We start from the raw sequence: 20,233 nt of genomic DNA on the forward strand, positions 1-20,233 counted from the left end.
ATGGAGCGGAAGAGGTGGGAGCGCTCGTTCGGGCCGCGGCGGCTCAGCCCCGGGCCCGGGGGAGGTCGGGCCGCGCTGACTCGCGGTGGGGCGGCGAGAGGAGGAGCCCGCCCCGGGGGGCCGGGCCCAGGCACCGGGGAAGGCGGCGGCCCAGCCTTTCGCTACAGGTGGCCGTGCCTGGGGGGCTGGCGGGGCTGTAGGGGCCGCGGGGCACCGATAGGTACTGTAGGGGCGGGCGCTGGGGTCCCGGGGGGGTCTCTACTGGCGAACTGCCGTAAGGCCGTGAGCCGCGGGGAAGTGGGCAGTGGGCTTCGGGACCCCGCGCGTCCCTTCGGAGCGGGTCGAGCCCAGCCAACGTGCTTAATGCTGAAAACGCCGACGAAATACGGTGCCGGGGAAGTAGCCGGGGCACGGGCGGCGGCGGCTGCCCGCCCACCCCCCTCCGCCTGCTCCCGGGGGTCTCTCCGCTCTTGTTCTGTCTGTCGAGGAATTGGGGGGGAGGGGGTGCTGAAGCAGGAAGCTTTGGCCTGCCCGCGGTGGTTGCTGTTGCTGTAGTGAGAGTCCGGGGGCAGGGCTCGGGGTGCCTCACCCCGAGGGTTGCTGCCGCGGGGAGCATCTGGCCCGGGAGCCTCCTACTCTGCGGGAGGTTTCTATTAATACCAGGGAATGGCTCACGGGGCTGTAGGTGGCCCATATGGATCCTTCCCGCACCCGTGAGAGGCAGCCTGGGTGCACCCCCGCCAGCTGATGTGTGAAACTTGGGTCCGTCGGGAGGAGTGTAGCAGAAGTTACCCAGGTTGTCCTCATCTGGCCTTTCTAGTTGGCAAAAAAAAAAAAAAAAAAAAAAGAAGAAGATGTGGGCGATCAACTTCGTGTGTTAGGTTTGATGTTTTTAAAGCAGATGATGGTGGTGAGAACAGTGGTGTTGTGCTGGGCACTGAGGCAGCTGGCAAATGCCATCCCTGAGAGCGAGAAGCTGGCAAGAGAGGCAAAGACCCCTGGAGCTGGAGGAGATGCAGCTGAAAGCTTAGAGGATCCCTCCCTGCATTTCTGAGAACTTCCTTGCAAAGTTGTCATCTCGGAGCTGAGATGAAACAAGAGGAGGAGGGAGAGGACAGGCAGCCTATTTGCAAATCCCAAGTTCTAAAGGATTTTTCCTTCATATCCATTTGGACAGAGATTGAAGGGATAACCAGGCCTTGCTGCACCAATTCCTAGTTACTGCTGCATTTTGTATTACCTTGGAGTGGCAGAATGCAGAAACACAGAATGATAGGGGTTGGAAGGGGTCTCTGGAGATCATCCAGTCCAACCCCCCTGCAGAGCAGGGTCACCTAGGACAGGTCACACAGGAACACATCCAGAGGGGGCTTGAAAGTCTCCAGAGGAGGAGACTCCACAACCTCCCAGGGCAGCCGGCTCTAGGGCTCTGCCACTCTCAAAGTACAGCAACTCCTCCTCATGTTTAGATGGAACTTCCTTTGTTCAACTTTATGCCCACTGCTTTTTGTCCTTTCACTGGGGACCACTGAGAAGAGTCTGGCCACATCCTCCTGCTACCCACCCCTTAGTTATTTGTAAGCATTGATCAGATTTCCCCCCCCATAGGTGTGTGGTGGTTCAGAGGTGGCTCTGCCCTGGATAATTCTTTGTTCGTTTGCCCTGGAGGTGCACATGCATGGAGTGTTTGTGGGGAGCTGCAGGCAGGGGTTGGAAACCAGCCCTGCCCTGTGCCCCAACCAGCCTGGGGAGTCTGCGCTGTGCCAGGGTGCTCAGCAGGGTGGCAGTTGCTGCTCTTCCCAGCTGTGGTTTAGGGCTTGGGTGCTTTCTGTCTGGAGGTTTCCTGTTGTCCCCCTGAGCACTGGCAGCATGTGTTGTGCCTGAAGGCTTCTGCTGGCTGAGGTCTGCTTTGGGCAACAAGGCACAGGGCTTCAGCCCCTGAGATGTGAGTCTCTGTGAGCTGGTTGCTGGCTGGAATTAAATTCCCCTGGAGGTGTGAGTCCCCGGGCAGGGTTTTACAAACAGTCCAGTTGATTGTGAAGGATTTTCTTTTAACTGGAGTGGATTCTTTCGACTGCCTGTGGCTGAGAAGTTGGGGAAGCCAAGAGAGTACCTGGCTGATGTGGTGTGGCCTGTGGGCTACCTTTGGAGCAAGCAGGGATGCAGGATTTCAGGAGGGGAAGGGTATCAGGGAGTTAGTAGAAGTGTTTGGTTGTCTTTGAGAGAGTTCTGGCTACCTGCCCCTAGTTCTGAGGGATGTGGTTTAGTGGCAGTGGCTTAGCAGCAGTGGTGGAATTGTGAGCTCCAGGAGAGCAGTTGGACTTGATCACAGGATGTTAGGGGTTGGAAGGGACCAATGGAGATCATCTAATCCAACCCAAGCTCAAAGGTTTCTTCTGCTCTCAACACTTCTATGGTACAAAGACTCTCCTCAAAGAGGGAAGGAGATTTTAGTGCTGTCCTTCTGCTGAATGACCAAGTGTCTGAGAAGTTTGGGGTCACTGCTCAACCTTTGCCTCTGGGAGTTGTTGGGATCACTGCTCTTAAAACTTCACAGAACTATTGGGTGAAGCTCATTGTGTTGTGAATTTCTTACCTAGGCCGCACCTATGTGAAAAGCTGAGTGTTAACACCCCCCAAACACGTTGGAGTCTATCTGCTTTTATTTTCAACTCTCAAGCTGTGGAGAACACTTTCACTGAGCCCCTGCTTTGCTCTTTCTCAGTGTCTCAGTTTTCCCCATGGCTCCCCCGGGGAAGCTCTCATGGTGCTTGAGATGAGCCTTTTAAACGTGGCTGCTTACATTTTGGGCTCAATCCTGTGTTATGAGGCTGCCACTTGGCAGTGGGAGTGGGGAAGTAGAAGTTTGAGAGTGTGTGCACCAAGGAGCTTTGGTTTGGGGTGGGTTTTCCTTGTGTGGTCAGAGCCCAAGTTAATGAACAAAGACAACCCTGTTGCTCTGTGGGGCAGGGAACATCCCTTGGTGCACATCAGTACTGCCTGGGACAGCTGTGGTGGCAGGGCCAGCTCCATGCCCCAGGGGTGGCAGGGGACAGCTTGATCTAGGCTGAGCAGGGAATGGCTGCAGAGCAGCCCTGAAGAAAAGGCCTTGGGGGTGCTGGGGGAGGAGAAGCTCAACAGGAGCCAGCAGTGAGCACTTGCAGCCCAGAGAGCCAAGCAGAGCCTGGGCTGCAGCAGGAGAAGTGTGGCCAGCAGGGCCAGGGAGGGGATTCTGCCCCTCTGCTCCACTCTGCTCCGACCACACCTGGAGCTCTGTGTCCAGTTCTGGAGCCTCTGTTCCAGGAAGGATCTGGAGGTGCTGGAAGGTGTCCAGAGAAGGGCCATGAGGATGAGCAGAGGGCTGGAGCTGCTCTGCTATGAGGACAGAATGAAAGAGTTGGGGTTGTTCAGTCTGCAGAAGAGAAGGCTCTGAGGAGACCTTCTTGTGGCCTTGCAGTATCTGAAGGGGGCTGCAAGAAAGCTGGGGAGGGACTTCTAAGGGTGTCAGGGAGGGATAGGACTGGGGGGGATGGAGCAAAACTAGAAGTGGGGAGATTCAGATTGGATGTTAGGAAGAAATTCTTCCCCAGGAGGGTGGTGAGACACTGGCACAGGTTGCCCAGGGAGGTGGTGGAAGCCTCATTCCTGGAGGTTTTTGCAGCCAGGCTGGAGGTGGCTGTGAGCAACCTGCTGTGGTGTGAGGTGTCCCTGCCCATGGCAGGGGGTTGGAACCGGATGGGGGGTTGGAACTGGATGATCTTTGAGGTCCCTTCCAACCCTGACAATTCTGTGATTCTTCAGGTCTGCTCCATGCAGAGCTTGGGGACACTCATTTGTGGAGGGATGAGTGAAGATGTGGTGTGGGTGATGGCAGCTGGAGGAGACACCTGGACTCGCTTGTTCACGTCCTGGTGAAAGCTGTGAGTGTGTGTGTGCCAGCCTGGCCCAGGTGCCGTAGCCGTTGGGTGTGGGACCATGGAGGCAGGGCTTGGTGCAGCTGCTTGCAGCGAGGGCTGACCTGAAAATGCTGTGAGAGAAGAGGAGCAGCGTGGGAGGTGTCCCAGGTTTCACATCTCACTTTTGGAAGCAGTATCAGAAGGGTTGCAGCACCCAAGGGCTCCCCCGAGGCTGGGCTTTGCCTGCAGCAGAGCTGGGGAGAGAAGGGCAGCAGAGGAGCCCGGGGTGGGCTGAGCCCCCTCCCCCCCCAGCTCCATGTGCGATTGAGAAGGAGAAGGAGAAACATTTTGCATGATGCTCATCGCCCCTCTGCAAGGAAACGAGACCTTGGCCATGCCCTGTTGATCCCCCTCTTTGCCTGGGCTGTTCCTGTCTCCTTTTCTGTAACAGGCAGGCTTTGGTCGGGGGCTTCTTTTTGTCTTTTGTCCCTTTGCTTCCTAAGTTGTGCAGCTCCTGGTAGGCAAAATGGGGAGAGCGGAGGGGAGGAGACTTCGTGTAAGGAGGGAGGAGGGGAGAGGGCCCTGGGCTGGCAGCCGCTCTCGCTCCTTAAGAACATAAGGCAGGGAACAAAGAGGGAGCTGCACATGGAGAGCAGCAGGCACCTGGCAGCGCTGCCCCCTCCCGCGGGCTGCCTGCGGCCGGCTCCGTCCGCGCCCCGCAAGCCTGTGGGGAGCAATCGCCGCGGCTCGGCTTGGGTCCCGCCAGCCCCGGGGCCTCTCGGCCTTGGTTTTGTTGGTGCTGTGGCAGCAGATCATGCCCTGGGGGGTTGGGGGGGCGGTTCTGAGGGGCCAGCACGTGAAATCCTTTGCAGCTCTGCTTTGCCTTGCTCCCCGCACGCAGGGAGGCTGAGGGTTGCTCGCTGGGAGCCAAGCGCAGCCTGCTCCCGGAGCAGTGCCTGCAGCCCCCTTGGGGAGCCTGGGCTCGGCAGTTTTGTACCAAGATGTCTCTCTTCTGGGTCTCTTCAAAAGCTTCTGCTCTGCAGTGGAAGGAGCCAAAGTGCCTGTTCTGTGGCGTTTAGGGCACACAAGCATTTCAGCAGTGTTCAGAATTGCTAAGTCCTCTGCTTTAGTGCTTCTGTGCCCTGCAGCAGTGAGCCTTCAGCTCATGTTTGGTGGGGCTTTGGCTGCCTTTCTGGGTTTTTTAATTCCCCATTTGACCCTCTCAGGTGTCTATAGGTGCTTTCAGTGGCTGTGTCCTATCAAGCCTGTTCCTGCCAGAGGGACCCCAGGAGCCCCAGAGCTGCTCTGTGTGTGTTTGCTGAGCAAGTTCACTGCCCAGCTTGGAGCTGCAGCTTTGCTCCCCAGTGTGCTGTTGGTCCAGAGAAGATGGGAATGGGTTTGTCTTTTTCAAGACATCATCAGAATAAAAGCTTGGGTTTTTTTTTCTTTTCAACTTTCCAGTGCTTTTCCTATGGGCCAAGCCTCCCCAGGAAGAGACAGGACCCTGAGTCATTTCAGGTGGGTTTTTACTTTTTTGGATGTTTGTGGACTTGGACCAGCTTTCAGATCCATTGCAAAATTCCTAGAGCAGATCCAGAACAACAACAACAACAAAAAAACCTGAAGGGCTCTGCTCATTTAAAATACCGTCTCTGAGTGTGTCTGGCTCTGTGCTCTGGAAGTTGCACTGCTCCTCAAGTGCACAATTCACTGTGATGTATTATTGGTAAATTAGTAAGACACTAAACCATAAATCAGAGCTGCAGAGCTTGGAAGGGGAAGCAGTGTCATGTTCCTCATGCAGCAGGAGCTTCTCTTCTTGGCTTCACTGGTGATGGCTCTGGTCTAAAAGCTGCCTGAGTTGGTTACTCCTCTTTCTGGATTGAGACATACAACTTCTGAGGCAAATTTGAGACCATTCTTGAAAAAAAAAGAAAAAAAGAAATAAAAGATCTGTCTACATCTAGCCTGGATCTGGAGCTAAACTCCAGCAATTGCTCTGTCACCCAATAACCCCTACACAACAGAGAAGGGGAACTGGGAAAATGAGGGGAGGCTTGAGGATTGAAATGAAAAATGAGGGGAGGCTTGAGGACTGAAATGAAAATGGGTTTAATGAAACACCAAAACTGATCCCAGTACCTGTAGAGAGCACACAAAGTCCTGCTCAGCCCAGGGAAGGTGCGGCAGGCACTCTACAGGGGAGAGCAGGCTGCAGGAGCAGGAAGAGGTGCAGGGGCAGGAGGAGCCTGAGCTGGAAGCTCTCCTCAGCAGATTTCCCTCTTTACATCTTCGTGGTCTGGGATCTCTGGGCAGCATCCCTGGCTGACTCCAAAAACTGTTCATGGCCTCAAGCTGGCCAAGAGTTCTATCCCAGAAAAACCACAACAGGACCTCATCTCTGTCTGCTTATTCCTGCTCTCCGTGTCAGCTTTGGATTAGGAAAAAATTCTTGAGAGTGAGGGTGGGGAGACACTGGCACAGGTTGCCCAGGGAGGCTGTGGCTGTCCCCTCCCTGGAGGTGTTGAAGGCCAGGCTGGATGAGGCCTTGAGCAAGCTGGGTTGGGGGGAGGTGTCCCTGCCCATGGCAGGGGGTTGGAACTGGATGGTCTTGAAGGTCCCTTCCAACCCAACCCATTCTGTGACTCTTTTGGCCCAAGTGTTCATACAGCTTCCAAGTGAGCTGCTCCATCTGAGGAGCAAGCAGTGCTGATGTGGTTCCTCCTCTCTGCCCTCTAAGGATGGATTGGATTATCTTCCCCATCTGGCTAACTGTGCACTGAACACCTTGAGCAGTGGTGGTGGTGGCAGGGTGCAGACATGGGGCAGGATAAGCAGCCTGGGAGCTCTCAGGGCCAGCAGCTTTCTAGGCAGATGCTGTGGGGAGGGCTGACCACAACCTTTCAGTCCTAAATCCTCAGAGAGAGAGTTTCTCACTTCTCAGTTTCAGTCTGACTCATACTAACCTTGTCTCTCAGTTTTTGAGGAGCTTTCAATACTTTTGATTCTTTCTGGCTTTTTTTTTTTTTTTCTGGATCTGGGTTGGCTTTTTGCCTGTACAACCTGACAGGGACTAATTGGTTTGCCACTGTCCCATGCTAGAAATTCTGTGCTAGTGCTGTTTTTTCAGCCCTTTCCTCTAATGAAGGCTCCAGAGAGGCAGCTAATGGGCTAAAAAAAGAGGCTTTTTCCCTTGAGAGGACCCTAGAGAGGTTGCTGATCTCTTCCCACCCCTGTGGTAGAAGCACATCTGCTGCTGAAATGCTATTTCTTCTGTCCTCTCAGCCTGTAACAACTTTATTTAATTATGGCCTTCAAACAGAAACCTTGCAACCAGTTATCTGCATTCCTGGCTTCAGGAATACCGGAAGGGACCCTCCAAACCCAGAGCTCCAAAAGCATTTGGACCTCACTGATACTGATTTGTCTCCAGCACTGATCCCTTTGGCAGAAAGGGCAATGATGTGTAGGTGATTCTTGAGGTCACTTCAGGTTCACTTGGATGTTGTGACGCTGCTGTGAACAGAGGTGTTGAGCTCAACAGATCTCACTTCAGTGGGCAGCCTGTTAGTGTAGACTCACTGGGATGTGACCTCACATACCTCAGCCTTGCTATGTTGAGAGCAGAGCACCCTCTGGTAGGTTAGGGATGAGATCAACTTGTTTCCCAGAACTGCAGACTGGAGGGGTTGGAAGGGACCTCTGGAGCTCATCCAGTCCAAGCCCCTGCTCCAGCAGGGCACCCACAGCAGCTTGCCCAGGAGCACAATGCCCAGGGGGGGTTGGAAACTCCAGAGAAGGAGACTCCACAACCTCTCTGGGCAGCCTGCTCCAGGCCTCCAGCACCCTCACACCACAGAATTTTCTCCTGTTCAGATGGAACCTCCTGGGTTCCAGTTTGTGCCCACTGGTGCCCTTGTCCTGTCCCTGGGCACCACTGAGCAGAGTCTGGCCCCAGCCTCTTGCCTTCCACTTTTTATCTCTTTTTGAGCATTGCTTAGATCCCTTCTGGGGCTGCTCTTCTCCAGGCTCAACAGGGCCTTTGCTGCTCACAGAGATGCTCCAGGCCCCTTCCAGAGATCCCTTCCAATCCCTACCATTCTGTGATTTTTGCATCACTTGAGCCTTGTCATTCTTTGCGTTGCATCCTGTCAGCACTTAACTTCTGTTCTTTTTCCTTGCTGCTGTCTCATCCTGAAGTGCTCAGAACACTACCAAAGAGTGGTCACCAAACCTGAATGTGCTATTTAGGAAGGGGAGGGGGGGAAGGAATCCAAGGAGATGTTTGTGGTGCTACTCAAATGTGACACTCCTGGGAGAAGAAATTAAGTTTGGAAATGGGCATTTATTGTTTGAGACAAGGGAGTGATCAGCCCATCTGTGCTCCCTTCTGAGGGTGGGAATTCTGCTCTTACACCTGGGCTGAATCTTCCTCTCTGTGTATAAAAAGCATTTTAATGTGGTCTGCAGTGGATTTGTCTCTTCCACAGTCCTCAGGAAGAGCTCATCTCAAAGCAGGAACATCCATTTAGAGTTCAGTGTGAGCTTTGTTTTGGGAAGGCTCAGCAGGGCTCTGGGCAACCTGATCTAGTGGAAGATGTCCTTGCTGACTGCAGAGGGGGCTGGACTGGATGACCTTTGGAGGTCCCTTCCAGCCCAGACCATTCTGTGATTCAAAACTCAACACAGATTTGGTTTTTCCTGAAGGAACTAAAACCTGCCTGTCCTGAGCTGCTGTTACAGCCCAGAGGGGTTTCATTTCATGAGGGGGTCCAGAGGTGGCCACAGAGATGATCAGGGGGTTGAAGCAGCTCTGCTACAAGGACAGGCTGAGGGAGCTGGGGGTGTTCAGCCTGGAGAAGAGAAGGCTTCAGGGTGACCTAATAGCAGCCTGCCAGTACCTGAAGGAGCTACAAGAAGGATGCAAAGAGACTGCAAGGGCCTGCAGGGACAGGACCAGGAGCAATGGCTTCAAAGTAGAGAAAGGCAGATTTAGATTGGCTATCAGGAAGAAGTTCTTCACTATGAGGCTGCTGGAACACTGCAACAGGTTGCCCAGGGAGGTGGTTGAGGCTCCATTCCTGGAGATATTCAAGGTGAGGCTCAACGAGGCTCTGGGCAACCTGCTCTGGTAGAGGATGTCCCTGCTGAGTGCAGGGGTTGGACTGGAGGAGCTTTGGAGGTCCCTCCCTTCCCCCCTCAGCTGTGGTTGTTTTTCCAGCCCCAGTGGTAAGAAGTTCCGCAGCAAGCCGCAGCTGGCTCGGTACTTGGGCAGCTCCATGGACCTGGGCAGCTTTGACTTCCGCACAGGGAAGATGCTGATGACTAAGATGAACAAGAACAGGCAGAGGATGCGCTACGACTGCTCCAACCAAGCCAAGGTAAGGATGGGAGCAGCAGCTCTCACCTCTCCCTCTGCTCTTCCCCTGGCCGCACAGACAGGGGCTGGGACTGATAGGATGGGAGGGAGTGGAGTGAAGCTGGAGGAGATTGAGACTGGAGATGAGGAAGAAATTGTTGAGAGTGAGGGTGGGGAGAGACTGGCACAGGTTGCCCAGGGAGGCTGTGGATGCTCCCTCCCTGGAGGTGTTGAAGGTCAGGCTGGATGAGGCCTTGAGGAACCTGGGCTAGTGGGAGGTTGGAACTGGATGATCTTGAAGGTCCCTTCCAATCTAAACCATCCTGTGGTTCCATGTGTTGGCTGCTAAAAGCTTTTTCAGAACCCCAAAAGCTTCTCTGTGCACTGAGACATTAAATGTGGCAAATAGCAGAGTTCTTAGTTCCTAACTATGTCAAGCAGTCAAGAATCAGCATCTTGGGAGGCACTGGAACCTCTGACCCCCCAGCACTGGGTGCTGTAGTGATGCCTCAGTGCCCAGACCAGCAGCTCACACCCACCTCAGGAGCTGCAGATCCTCTCCAAACCATTCAGTGAATGGTTCTTAGGAGTTCCAAATGCATTAGCGCACAGCTGGTTCAGGAGGATATTTGTCCTGAATACATCTTTTCTCCATCTCATGAATAAATATCTTCAGCAGATGTGGTGCCTGCATCCTCCAGAACAAAGTGTGGCCTACAGCCATTTCCAGCTTGCCTCTCAGAGCCATTCCTCCTTCCCCAGCTCTTTCCTCAGCTCCAACTGACCCAAAATGCAGTCATGGACTGAAAACCTGACTGCTAGGAGCTGTGTTTAAAAACTGAGTTCTTAACAGAACTGAAGGGAAAAGAGAGAGGCAGATTCCAGGTCTGTTGATTTGTTCATTGCTGTTCACAACAGGATTGAAACAGAGTGGGTGAGGATGGGTCCTGGATTCACAAAACAGCCTCTAAATCCCACTTCATGATGACACAGAATCACAGCATGGGTTGGGTTGGAAGGGACCTCAAAGTTCATCCAGTTCCAACCCCTGCCATGGGCAGGGACACCTCCCACCAGCCCAGCTTGCTCAAGGCCTCATCCAGCCTGGCCTTGAACAGCTCCAGGGAGGGGGCAGCCACAGCCTCCCTGGGCAACCTGTGCCAGTCTCTCCCCACCCTCACTGCCAACAATTTCTTCCTCATCTCCACTCTCAATCTCCCCTATCCCAGCTCAAAGCCATTGTCCCTCATCCTGGCACTCCCAGCCCTTGTCCAAAGTCCCTCCCCAGCTCTCCTGGAGCCCCTTTAGGTACTGGAAGGTTGCTCTGAGGTCTTCCTGCAGCCTTACCCTCTCCAGGCTAAACAGCCCCAACTCTCCCAGCCTGGCCCCATAGCAGAGGTTTTCCAGCCCTCTGATCATGACCTTTTCTGCAGCTGCTCCACCAGCTCCAGGTCCTTGTGTTGCAGGCTCCAGAGCTGCCCCAGCACTGCAGCGGGGCCTGAGCAGAGCACAGCAGAGGAGCAGAATCCCCTCCCTGCCCCTGCTGCCCACCCTGCTGGGGATCAGCCCAGGACAGGCTGGCTCTGTGCTGGCAGCACATGGTCCCCACTTTTCCAGCCTGTCCAGGTCCTTCTGTCTGAATCCCTTCCCCTCAGTGTGTCACCAGCACCACAGAGCTTGGTGTCATCTCAGACCTGCTGAGGGTGCCTCAATCCCACTGCCCACATTGCTGACAGTGCTGCTGAACAGAGCTGGTGCCAGCAGTGACCCTGAGGGACACCACTCATCCCTGGGATCCACTGGGAGCTTGGGACCAGGGAAGTTTTGGAGTCCATGAACTGCTCCTGTCCCTGCTGTCCATCTGTGTGGTTATTGAAGCATGTCAGCAGGTTGGAAATGCCTGGGGGGAGCTTTCCTTCTCCTTTTGCCTGCAATTTCCAGGGCAAGCCTGACCTGAACACGGCGCTGCCTGTCCGGCAGACAGCCTCCATCTTCAAGCAGCCTGTCACAAAGATCACAAACCACCCCAGCAACAAGGTGAAGAGTGACCCTCAGAAAGCTGTGGACCAACCCCGCCAGGTAAGGCCTTTGTAGCTCCTGCAGAACCAACAAACCCCTGGGTTTGCTCCTAGGAGGGTCCCAGAAGAAGCCACTTGAGTGTTGTGATGCTAAATCATTGAGTCATTGAGGTTGGAAAAGATCCTGAAGATCATCAACCAGAACCCAGCTACCAGGACCACTAAACTGTATCCTCAGGCACCCCAGAGAGGGAGGAATGAGCTGTGGTCAGCAATCCTTCAAGCTGGGAGGCTGATGATGATGATGATGTGAAGTCTGTTTGGCCTTTGGGAGATGCCAGCTGGTAGCCCTGGGACACCACATCCCTGCCAGCAGCTTCCTTTGCACAGGGAATAGAGAAGCAGTGAGGTGGTGAGGGGGGGAAAGACCTTCAAGGTCATCAAGCCCAACAGTAACCCAACCACCATCACCACTGAGCTGTGTCCTCAGGCACCACATCTACACATCCTGAACCCCTCCAGGCATGGGCACTCCACCACCTCCCTGGGCAGCCTGTGCCAAGCCCTCACCACTCCTCCACCAAAGACATTTTTCCTCCTCTCTAACCTAACCCTCCCCTGGCACATTTCAGGCCATTTCCTCTCCTTCTATCACCTGAGCCCAACCCCCACCTCCCTGCAGCCTCCTCTCACGTTGCTGGAGAGAGCAATGAGGTCTCCCTCAGGATCCTCTTCTCCACACTAAACCCCCCCAGCTCCCTCAACCACTTCTCCTAGGACAGCCTCCCAACCCCTCACTCCCCCTGTTGCCCTTCTCTGGACACCCTCCAGCCCCTCAGTCTCTTTCTTCCCCTGTGGCACTGACCCAGAACTGATCCCAGCACTCAAGCTGTGGCCCCCCCAGTGCCCATCCAGGGACACCATCCCTGCCCTGCTGCTGCTGCCCACACCACTGCTGCTCCAGGCCAGGCTGCTGCTGCCCTTCTTGCCCCCCTGGGCACTGCTGGCTCCTCTCCAGCTGCTGCCACCCAGCACCCCCAGGTTCTTCTCTGCTGGGCAGTTTGCAGCCACTCTGCCCCAGCCTGGAGCCTTCCTGGGGTTGCTGTGACCCAGGTACAGGACCCAGCCCTTGGCCTTGTTGAACCTCATGGCCATGTGAAGCCTCTGGTGTTTCAGAAACATCTTGCAGTGCCCCCAGCTTTTCAAATCAGGACAAACCTCATTGCTAATGCAGGTCCTAGAACTGACCTCCAACCTTTGTTTAGATTCTGTTTTAGTCAAGCCTTCATTTCCTTACTGCTGGAAAGAAAAAGTTCCCTGCACATTCCAGCAGCTGCTGAAGCCACTTCAGGAGCCATTGGCATTGTAATTGGAATCAGTGAGAGATGTTCCAGCTGTGCAGGGGCTCTGTGTGTGGAGAGATCCCTGTTCCTCTACAGACCACACACACTCTGGTGTTTGATGTGGTCTGAGGGACTCTTCCCCACCCCCTGCATGGCCCTTTTTGTCAGGTCTGTGTATCATTAGTGATTCATTCTACCTGGATGAATAAGGTCACAAACTCCACTTGGGATGCCCTGATTAATAGCAAATCAAAGTGGGTTTCTTCTCCAGGCTCTCTATTTGCCAACAAGGGAATACCTCAGAATTAAAGGAAATCTTTCAGCTTAATTGCAGCTGGTGAAAGGATGGAGATTAAAAAAAAAAAAAAAAGAGCATGGGAGAAGGGTGGCTTTGAAGCTGGGCAGTGGTTAAAAGCAGCTCTGCCTGTTCAGAGCAGCCTGGGGAAGGGTTCCTGTGTCATTAACATCACCTTGAGCTGCCAGCCTGTTGCCTGCATGGAGCTCCCACCAGGGATCCTGGATCCTTTACTGAGTCCATATTGATAGCAGGGAAAGGAGCTGCTCAGCTTCCTTCCCCCCTTCAGACACTCAGCAGTGTTCCTTATTGGGGCTTTTGGAACTGGTGGAATTAAAATGGCAAGAGATCACTCTGAGGGGCAGAGGGATTGCAGTCACGTTTACAGCTGCCCTGCAAAGCTCTCACCTCTCACACTGCTAACCTTCTATGCCAGCTTAAAAAGGCCCTTCCTGAAGTGGGAGGCTCTGCTGGAGCAGGGGTTGGAGTTTTGTTGCTCTTTGTGAGGGTTTTGAGCAGGGTGGCAGAGTTTTGGCAGGGTTTCATAGATTGACAGAATGGGTTGGGTTGGAAGGGACCTCAAAGCTCATCCAGCTCCAACCCCCTGCCATGGGCAGGGACACCTCCCACCAGCCCAGCTTGCTCAAGGCCTCATCCAGCCTGGCCTTCAACACCTCCAGGGAGGGGACAGCCACAGCCTCCCTGGGCAACCTGTGCCAGTCTCTCCCCACCCTCAGTGGAACAAATTTCTTCCTCATTTCTAGTCCCAATCTCCCTTCCTCAAGCTTCAATCCATTCCCTCTTGTCCTACCACTATAAGCCCTTTCCTTAGGCAGCAGCAGACCTCTGCTCATAGTGGTGTTGCTGGGGGGGTAATGGTTTGAAACTGGAGCAGGGCAGGTTTAGATTGGGTGTGAGGAAGGAGTTCTGCACCAGGAGGCTGCTGGAACACTGCAACAGGTTGCCCAGGGAGGTGTCTGAGGCTCCATCCCTGGAGACATCCAAGCTCAGCCCTGCTGGGGGCTTGCACAAAGTGCCCTTGGAGGATCCCTTCCAACCTCATGCAGTCTGTGAAGCTGTTCCCAGGCATCCCTTGGCTGGTTAATAAAGAAGGACACTGAAGATGTGCCACTGATGTGCCAAACTGAGCTGGGCAGAGATCTTTGCCCTGCTGGGAAGAGGTTGCTCAGGGGCTGCAGGTGGCTGTGAGCTGTTAGGCAGCAGAGCTCAGCCCTGGTGCCCACAGCTGCTGCACCCTGACCTCTGCAGTTGCACTGCTCCTGTCCCTGCTCCTTGTAGCACAGCTTCCTCCACCCTGCTTGTGCTTTCCTTATGGGGTGACACCATTGGAGGCTGTTGCTGAGAATTAGAGGTTTTTATGGAATGGTAGAATGATTTTGGCTGGAAAAGGCCTTTAAGATCAAGTCCAGCCATTAACCCAACACTACCATGCCCCCAGCACCACATCTACACAGCTCTTAAATCTCTCCAGGGATGAGGACTCCACCACTGCCCTGGGCAGCCTTTTCCAAGGCTTGACTACCCTTTGAGGGAAGAAATTGTTCCTCATGGCCAATTTAAACCTCTCTGGGGTAAGGTTTAACCTTCTTCCTCTTGGTCTCACCCTTGCTACTTGGGAGAAGAGCCTGACCCCCACCTGGCTCCAGTCTCCTTTCAGGGAGGTGTAGAGAGCAATGAGGTCTCCCCTCAGGCTTCTCTTTGCCAGGCTGAACAATCCCAGCTCCCCCAGCCACTCCTCCAGACCCTTTATGAGCCTCCTTGCCCTTCTCTGGACCTGCTCCAGCCTCTCAATGTCTTTCTTGGAGTGAGGAGCCCAAAACTGAAGCCAGCACTCAGGCTGTGGCCTCAGCAGTGCCAGTCCTGGACACAACCCCTGCCTTGGTCCTGCTGGTCCATCCCTGATCCTGGAGGTTTCAGCTGTGACTGTCACAGAATCACAGAATCATTTTGGCTGGAAAAGACCTTTAAGATCATGAGGTCCAACCCTTAACCCAGCACTGCCAGGTCACCACTAAGCCATGGCCCTCAGGACCACATTGATCACAGAATCACAGAATGAATCAGGTTGGAAGGGACCCTCCAGGGGCAGCTTGTGCAACCCTGCAGGCAGCAGGGACAGCCCCAGCCAGAGCAGGCTGCACAGGGACACAGCAAGGCTGATCCTGAATGTCTCCAGAGATGGAGCCTCCACCACCTCTCTGGGCAACCTGTGCCAGTGTCTGCCCACCCTCCCTGTGCAGAACTTCCTCCTGATGTCCAACCTAACTGTGCCCTGCTCCAGTTTCAAATCACTGCCCCTGGGCCTATCCCCACAGCCCTTCTGAACATTCCCTCCCCAGCCTGCCTGGAGCCTTCTCCTCTCCAGGCTGAACAGCACCAGCTCTCAGCCTGTCCCCACAGCAGAGGTTCTCCAGCCCTCTGAGCATCTCTGTGGCCTCCTCTGGACCCTCTCCATCACCTCCATGTTTCTTTTGTCTTGGGGGTCCCACAGCTGGCTCCAGCCCTGCAGGTGAGGTCTCCCCAGAGCAGAGCAGAGGGGCAGGATCCTCTCTCTCCAGCTCTGGCCACACTGCTTTGGGTGCAGCCCAGGCTGCCCTTGGCCTTCTGTGCTGCCAGTGCCCATTGCTGGCTCCTGGCCAGCTTCCTTACCCCCAGGACCTGTCCTGTTGTGGTCTTTGTTTCCCTTGTGGGTGCTGGTAACTGGAAAAGTGATGTGGGTTCCTCTACACTTGAGTTCTGACAGGTATGAAAAGGGGACAGAATCTCTGAATCCCAGCATGGTGGAGTTGGAAGGGAGCTCTGGAGATCATCCAGTCCAAGCCCTCTGCTCCAGCAGGGCACCCACAGCAGCTTGCCCAGGAGCACAATGCCCAGGGGGGGTTGGAAGCTCTCCACACAAGGAGACTCCACAACCTCTCTGGGCAGCCTGCTCCAGCCCTCCAGCACCCTCACACCAAACAACTTTCTCCTCTTGTTGGTGTGGAACCTCCTGGGGTCCAGTTTGTGCCCCTTGGCCTGGCACAGGGCACCACTGAGCAGAGCCTGGCCCAGCCTGGCCCCTGCTTGCCCCCCACCCTCCAGGTATTTACAGACACTGATCAGATCCCTCTCAGCCTTCTCCTCTCCAGACTAACCCAGCCCCAGGGCTCTCAGGCTTTCCTCATCAGAGATGTTTCAGTCCCTTCATCATCCTCACAGCCTCCAGTGACTCTCCAGTATATCCCTGCCCCCCACTTCAAGAGAACTGGGGAGCCCAAAACTGGACACAGTACTCCAGATGTGCAGAGTAGAGGGGGAGGACAAAGAAGTCTCCTGAGCTGGGGGAAGGAGAGGAAAGCCTCTGTGTGGGCAGTAACTCAGGACAGGGCACTGTGGGGCTGGTGGGCAGTGAGGGCTGTGCCCTGCTGGCACTCCCAGCTGCCAGCTCCAGCAGAAGGTTGTCTGCAGCCTCCTCCCCTGGCTGGGGAGCAAGCAGCTGCTTTGTGCAGTTGTCTTGTGCCAACCAAGCCTTTTCTTTGATGTCAGCTCTTCTGGGAGAAGAAATTAAGTGGTCTGAATGCCTTTGACATTGCAGAGGAGCTGGTGAAAACCATGGACCTGCCCAAGGGCCTGCAAGGTAACCTGAGCCTGTCCTTGCCTCCAGGGGTGGCACTGGGATGCCAGGCAGGTGTAGTGTGAGACCTCCTGGCTCCCCAAGTGCTCCCCAGTGGGGAGAACCATTCCAGCTCCAGCAGGTAGCTCTCTGGCTGGGAGGTTTGGTGCCCTTTGTCCTGAGGAGATGTTGAAGCAGAGCTTCTGAACTTGCCTGGGGGAGGTTAATTCCTTGTGCAGAAGCAGGAGGGAAGCAGCTTCCATTCCCAGCTCCTTGGGGTGGGTGTGCAGCAGACCAGGGAGTGGGGTGGGTGCAGATACCTCACTGTAACCCTTGGAGAGAGCTGGGCAGCTGCTGTGAGAGTGCCTTGGGGCTGAGATCTGGGCTGTGGTGGCTTTCAAAGCACAGCCTCTGCTTGCTCATGGAAGGCTTCAGTAATGCCTCTGGGCCTGATTTGCTGCTCCCTGCCTTGGGCCACCCTGCTGAAGACTTTTCCTCCCACTTGCAGGGGTGGGCCCTGGCTGCACAGATGAAACCCTGCTGTCAGCCATAGCCAGTGCCCTGCACACCAGCACCATGCCCATCACTGGGCAGCTGTCTGCAGCTGTGGAGAAGAACCCTGGGGTCTGGCTGAACACCTCACAGCCACTTTGCAAAGCTTTCATGGTGACAGATGAAGATATCAGGTATGACCTGCAGAGCTCACTCACTCTCTTGGGAGAAGGTTTCTTGTGGTGAAACAGTTCCTCCCCACCCCCATTTCTCTCTCTTCCCCTGGCAAGTTTGAAGGCCTGCTGGAGCTCTGGGGCTTGCTGGGTTCATTTGAATAGCTCTTTAGCTGCAGAGCAGGAAAAAATAGTTACAGGAAGCTGCTCTCATAGAGATGCGGACTTAAAGCCTGCTATGGTTTTGGTTTGCCCATGCTCAGTTACTCTGAGCATTCAGGCTCAGATCTGCTCTGCTTGGACTGAAAACACTTGAGGGACCTCAGCAAAGAAGGGATTGGAGAGAGCCTGAACAGTGCAGTTCTCTCTCCTCTCTTGTCATCTTCTCTCTCTTCTCCCTACTATTCTCTTTTTTTTCCTTTTTCCTCGCTCCTCTCTGTCTCTTCTATTCTCTCTTCTCTCTCCTCTTCTCCCTTTCTTATTCCCTTCCCCTTCCCCTTCCTTTCTCTCCCCTCCCCTCCTCCCCTCTCCCCTCCTCCCCTCCTCTCCTCCTTCTCCCTCCTTCTCTCCTCTTCTCCTCCTCTCCTCTCCTCTCCTCTCCTCTCCTCTCCTCTCCTCTCCTCTCCTCTCCTCTCCTCTCCTCTCCTCTCCTCTCCTCTCCTCTCCTCTCCTCTCCTCTCCTCTCCTTCTCCCTTCTCCCTTCTCCCTTCTCCCTTCTCCCTTCTCCCTTCTCCCTTCTCCCTTCTCCCTTCTCCCTTCTCCCTTCTCCCTTCTCCCTTCTCCCTTCTCCCTTCTCCCTTCTCCCTTCTCCCTTCTCCCTTCTCCCTTCTCTCTTCTCTCTCTCTCCTCTCTTTCTCCCTTCTCTCTCTTCTCTCTTTCCCCCAGTGTCAGCCCAGCACCCAATCCAAGCCCTGCCTGCTGTGGCAACAGCAAACCAGGCTGTGATTGATATCAGGGGGGGGTTGTTTCAGCAGTGAATCCTGTTGCCAAATGCAGACTGCTCCAGTTCAGCTTCAAGCACCTGATAGGGAGCTGAATGCACCCCAGGCACCAGCCCAGCAGTTGCTCTTTGCCTTCTCCACCAGCAGTGCTCTGCCCCTTGGGCTGACCAATCTCTCTGTTACAGGATGGGTTTGGAGGTTTTTTTTGTGTGTGTGCTGGACTCAGACCTGAATGCCCAGGAAGAATGTTCTGTGATTTGCTGTGGCTGAGGTGAAAGAGGAGACCCCAGCCCCTGCTTGTTGATCACTTCTGTACTGTGGCTTTGACAGAAAAGCAGCTCTAAAACTTCAAGTTGTGGCTTCAAAAGAGAAGGAGCCAAAGGCTGGAATTGGGCAGAAGTTTCACTTCCTCCAGTTTCAGCTTTGGAGCTCAGCAGGGGAGGCTGAGTTCTGGTTTAGTGTTAGCACTAGGAACTAAAAAAAAAAAGTCTTGAGTCAGCTGCTGGCTTAGAATCATGAGGAGTCACAGAATGTGTCTGGTGAGAAGAGTCCTCCAAGCTCAGCCAGCCCAACCCTCAGCCCAGCACTGCAGGGTCAGCACCAAACCAGGTCCCTAAGCAGCAGGGCCACAGCTGCTGGAACACCCCAGGGATGGTGACTGCAGCCCTGCCCTGGGCAGCCTCTTCCAATGCCTGAGAACCTTTCCAGTGCAGAAATATCTCCTGAGATCCAGGAGATCCTCCCCTGGTACAGCTTGGAACCAACTCCTCTGCTCCTGTCCCTTGCCACCAAGGAGCAGAGACTGCCCCCTCCTCACTCCAACCTCCCTGCAGGGAGCTATAGAGAGCAATGAGGTCTCCCCTCAGGGAGGCAAATTTCAGCGAGCACCACAAGGGCACCTCCAGTGCTAAGGACTCAGAGGATGCTGAGCAGCTCTTTACTCTTTCACCTTCACTCAGAGGGCAGTGCCAGGCAGCTGTTGCCTGATGCAGCTCTTGCAGAGGGCTCTGCCAAAGCCCAGCCTCCTGTGTGAGGGGCTGGGGGTTCCCTTCCCTGCAGCTCTGAGGACTGACAGCAGTGTTGGTTGCTTTGGGGCAGGAAGCAGGAGGAGCTGGTGCAGCAGGTGAGGAAGAGGCTGGAGGAAGCCCTGATGGCTGACATGCTTGCCCATGTGGAGGAGATAGCAAGAGATGGGGAAGCTCCTTCAGAGAAAGAAGGTGGTGAGGAAGAAGAGGAAGAGGAGGAGGAGGACCAGGACCATGACCAGGAGATGGAGAATGTATAGTCCAGGTAATGTGATAGGCTTCTGACCTTAAACTGGGCATCAGTGGAGGCAGAAGTGTTTGCAGAGGGAATCTTGGTACCTCCTGACAACAAAACCTTGGCTTTGGGTGTGCACTGCTCAGGCTGTGGCAGCCTCCTTCCCAGGAGGAAACCAGAGCTGCTGGGGTGAGTGCTGGTGGTGGCAGGGACGGGTCTGGGCCATGTCTCTGCGCCCCAGGGGCTAAATGGGGAACCAGGGCAAGCCTGTGAGCACTTGAATCAGAGTCACAGAATGGGTTGGGTTGGAAGGGACCTCAAAGACCATTCAGGTCCAACCCCTGCCATGGGCAGGGACACCTCCCACCAGCCCAGGGTGCTCAGGGCCTCATCCAGCCTGGCCTTGAACACCTCCAGGGAGGGACAGCCACAGCCTCCCTGGGCAACCTGTGCCAGTGTCTCCCCACCCTCACACTCAAAGATTCCTTCCTCATCTCCACTCTCAATCTCCTCTCTCCCAGCTCAAAGCCATTGTCCTCATCCTGGCACTCCCAGCCCTTGTCAGAATCATAGAATCAGGCAGGGTTGGAAGGGACCTCAAGGCTCAGCCAGTTCCAACCCCCCTGCCATGGGCAGGGACACCTCACACCACAGCAGGTTGCTCACAGCCACCTCCAGCCTGGCCTTGAACACCTCCAGGGATGAGGCTTCCACCACCTCCCTGGGCAACCTCTGCCAGTGTCTCACCACCCTCATGGGGAAGAATTTCTTCTTAACATCTAATCTGAATCTCCCCACTTCTAGTTTTGCTCCATTCCCCCCCAGTCCTATCCCTCCCTGACA

At 54.9% G+C, this 20,233-nt stretch overlaps 1 protein-coding gene across 1 annotated transcript; it reads left to right on the forward strand.

Annotated features, from left to right (window-relative positions):
- On the forward strand, positions 1-19,415 carry MBD3 (methyl-CpG binding domain protein 3). The gene is made up of 6 exons (XM_054396241.1): positions 1-14; positions 9,118-9,277; positions 11,197-11,334; positions 16,458-16,548; positions 17,033-17,210; positions 19,229-19,415. The coding sequence occupies exons 1-6, from the start codon at positions 1-3 to the stop codon at positions 19,413-19,415; spliced, it is 768 nt and encodes a 255-aa protein (XP_054252216.1).
- Positions 19,416-20,233: the final 818 nt, after the last annotated feature.

The sequence above is a fragment of the Indicator indicator genome, chromosome 36 (assembly GCF_027791375.1).
Source record: "Indicator indicator isolate 239-I01 chromosome 36, UM_Iind_1.1, whole genome shotgun sequence".
Classification (NCBI taxonomy): Eukaryota; Metazoa; Chordata; class Aves; order Piciformes; family Indicatoridae; genus Indicator; species Indicator indicator.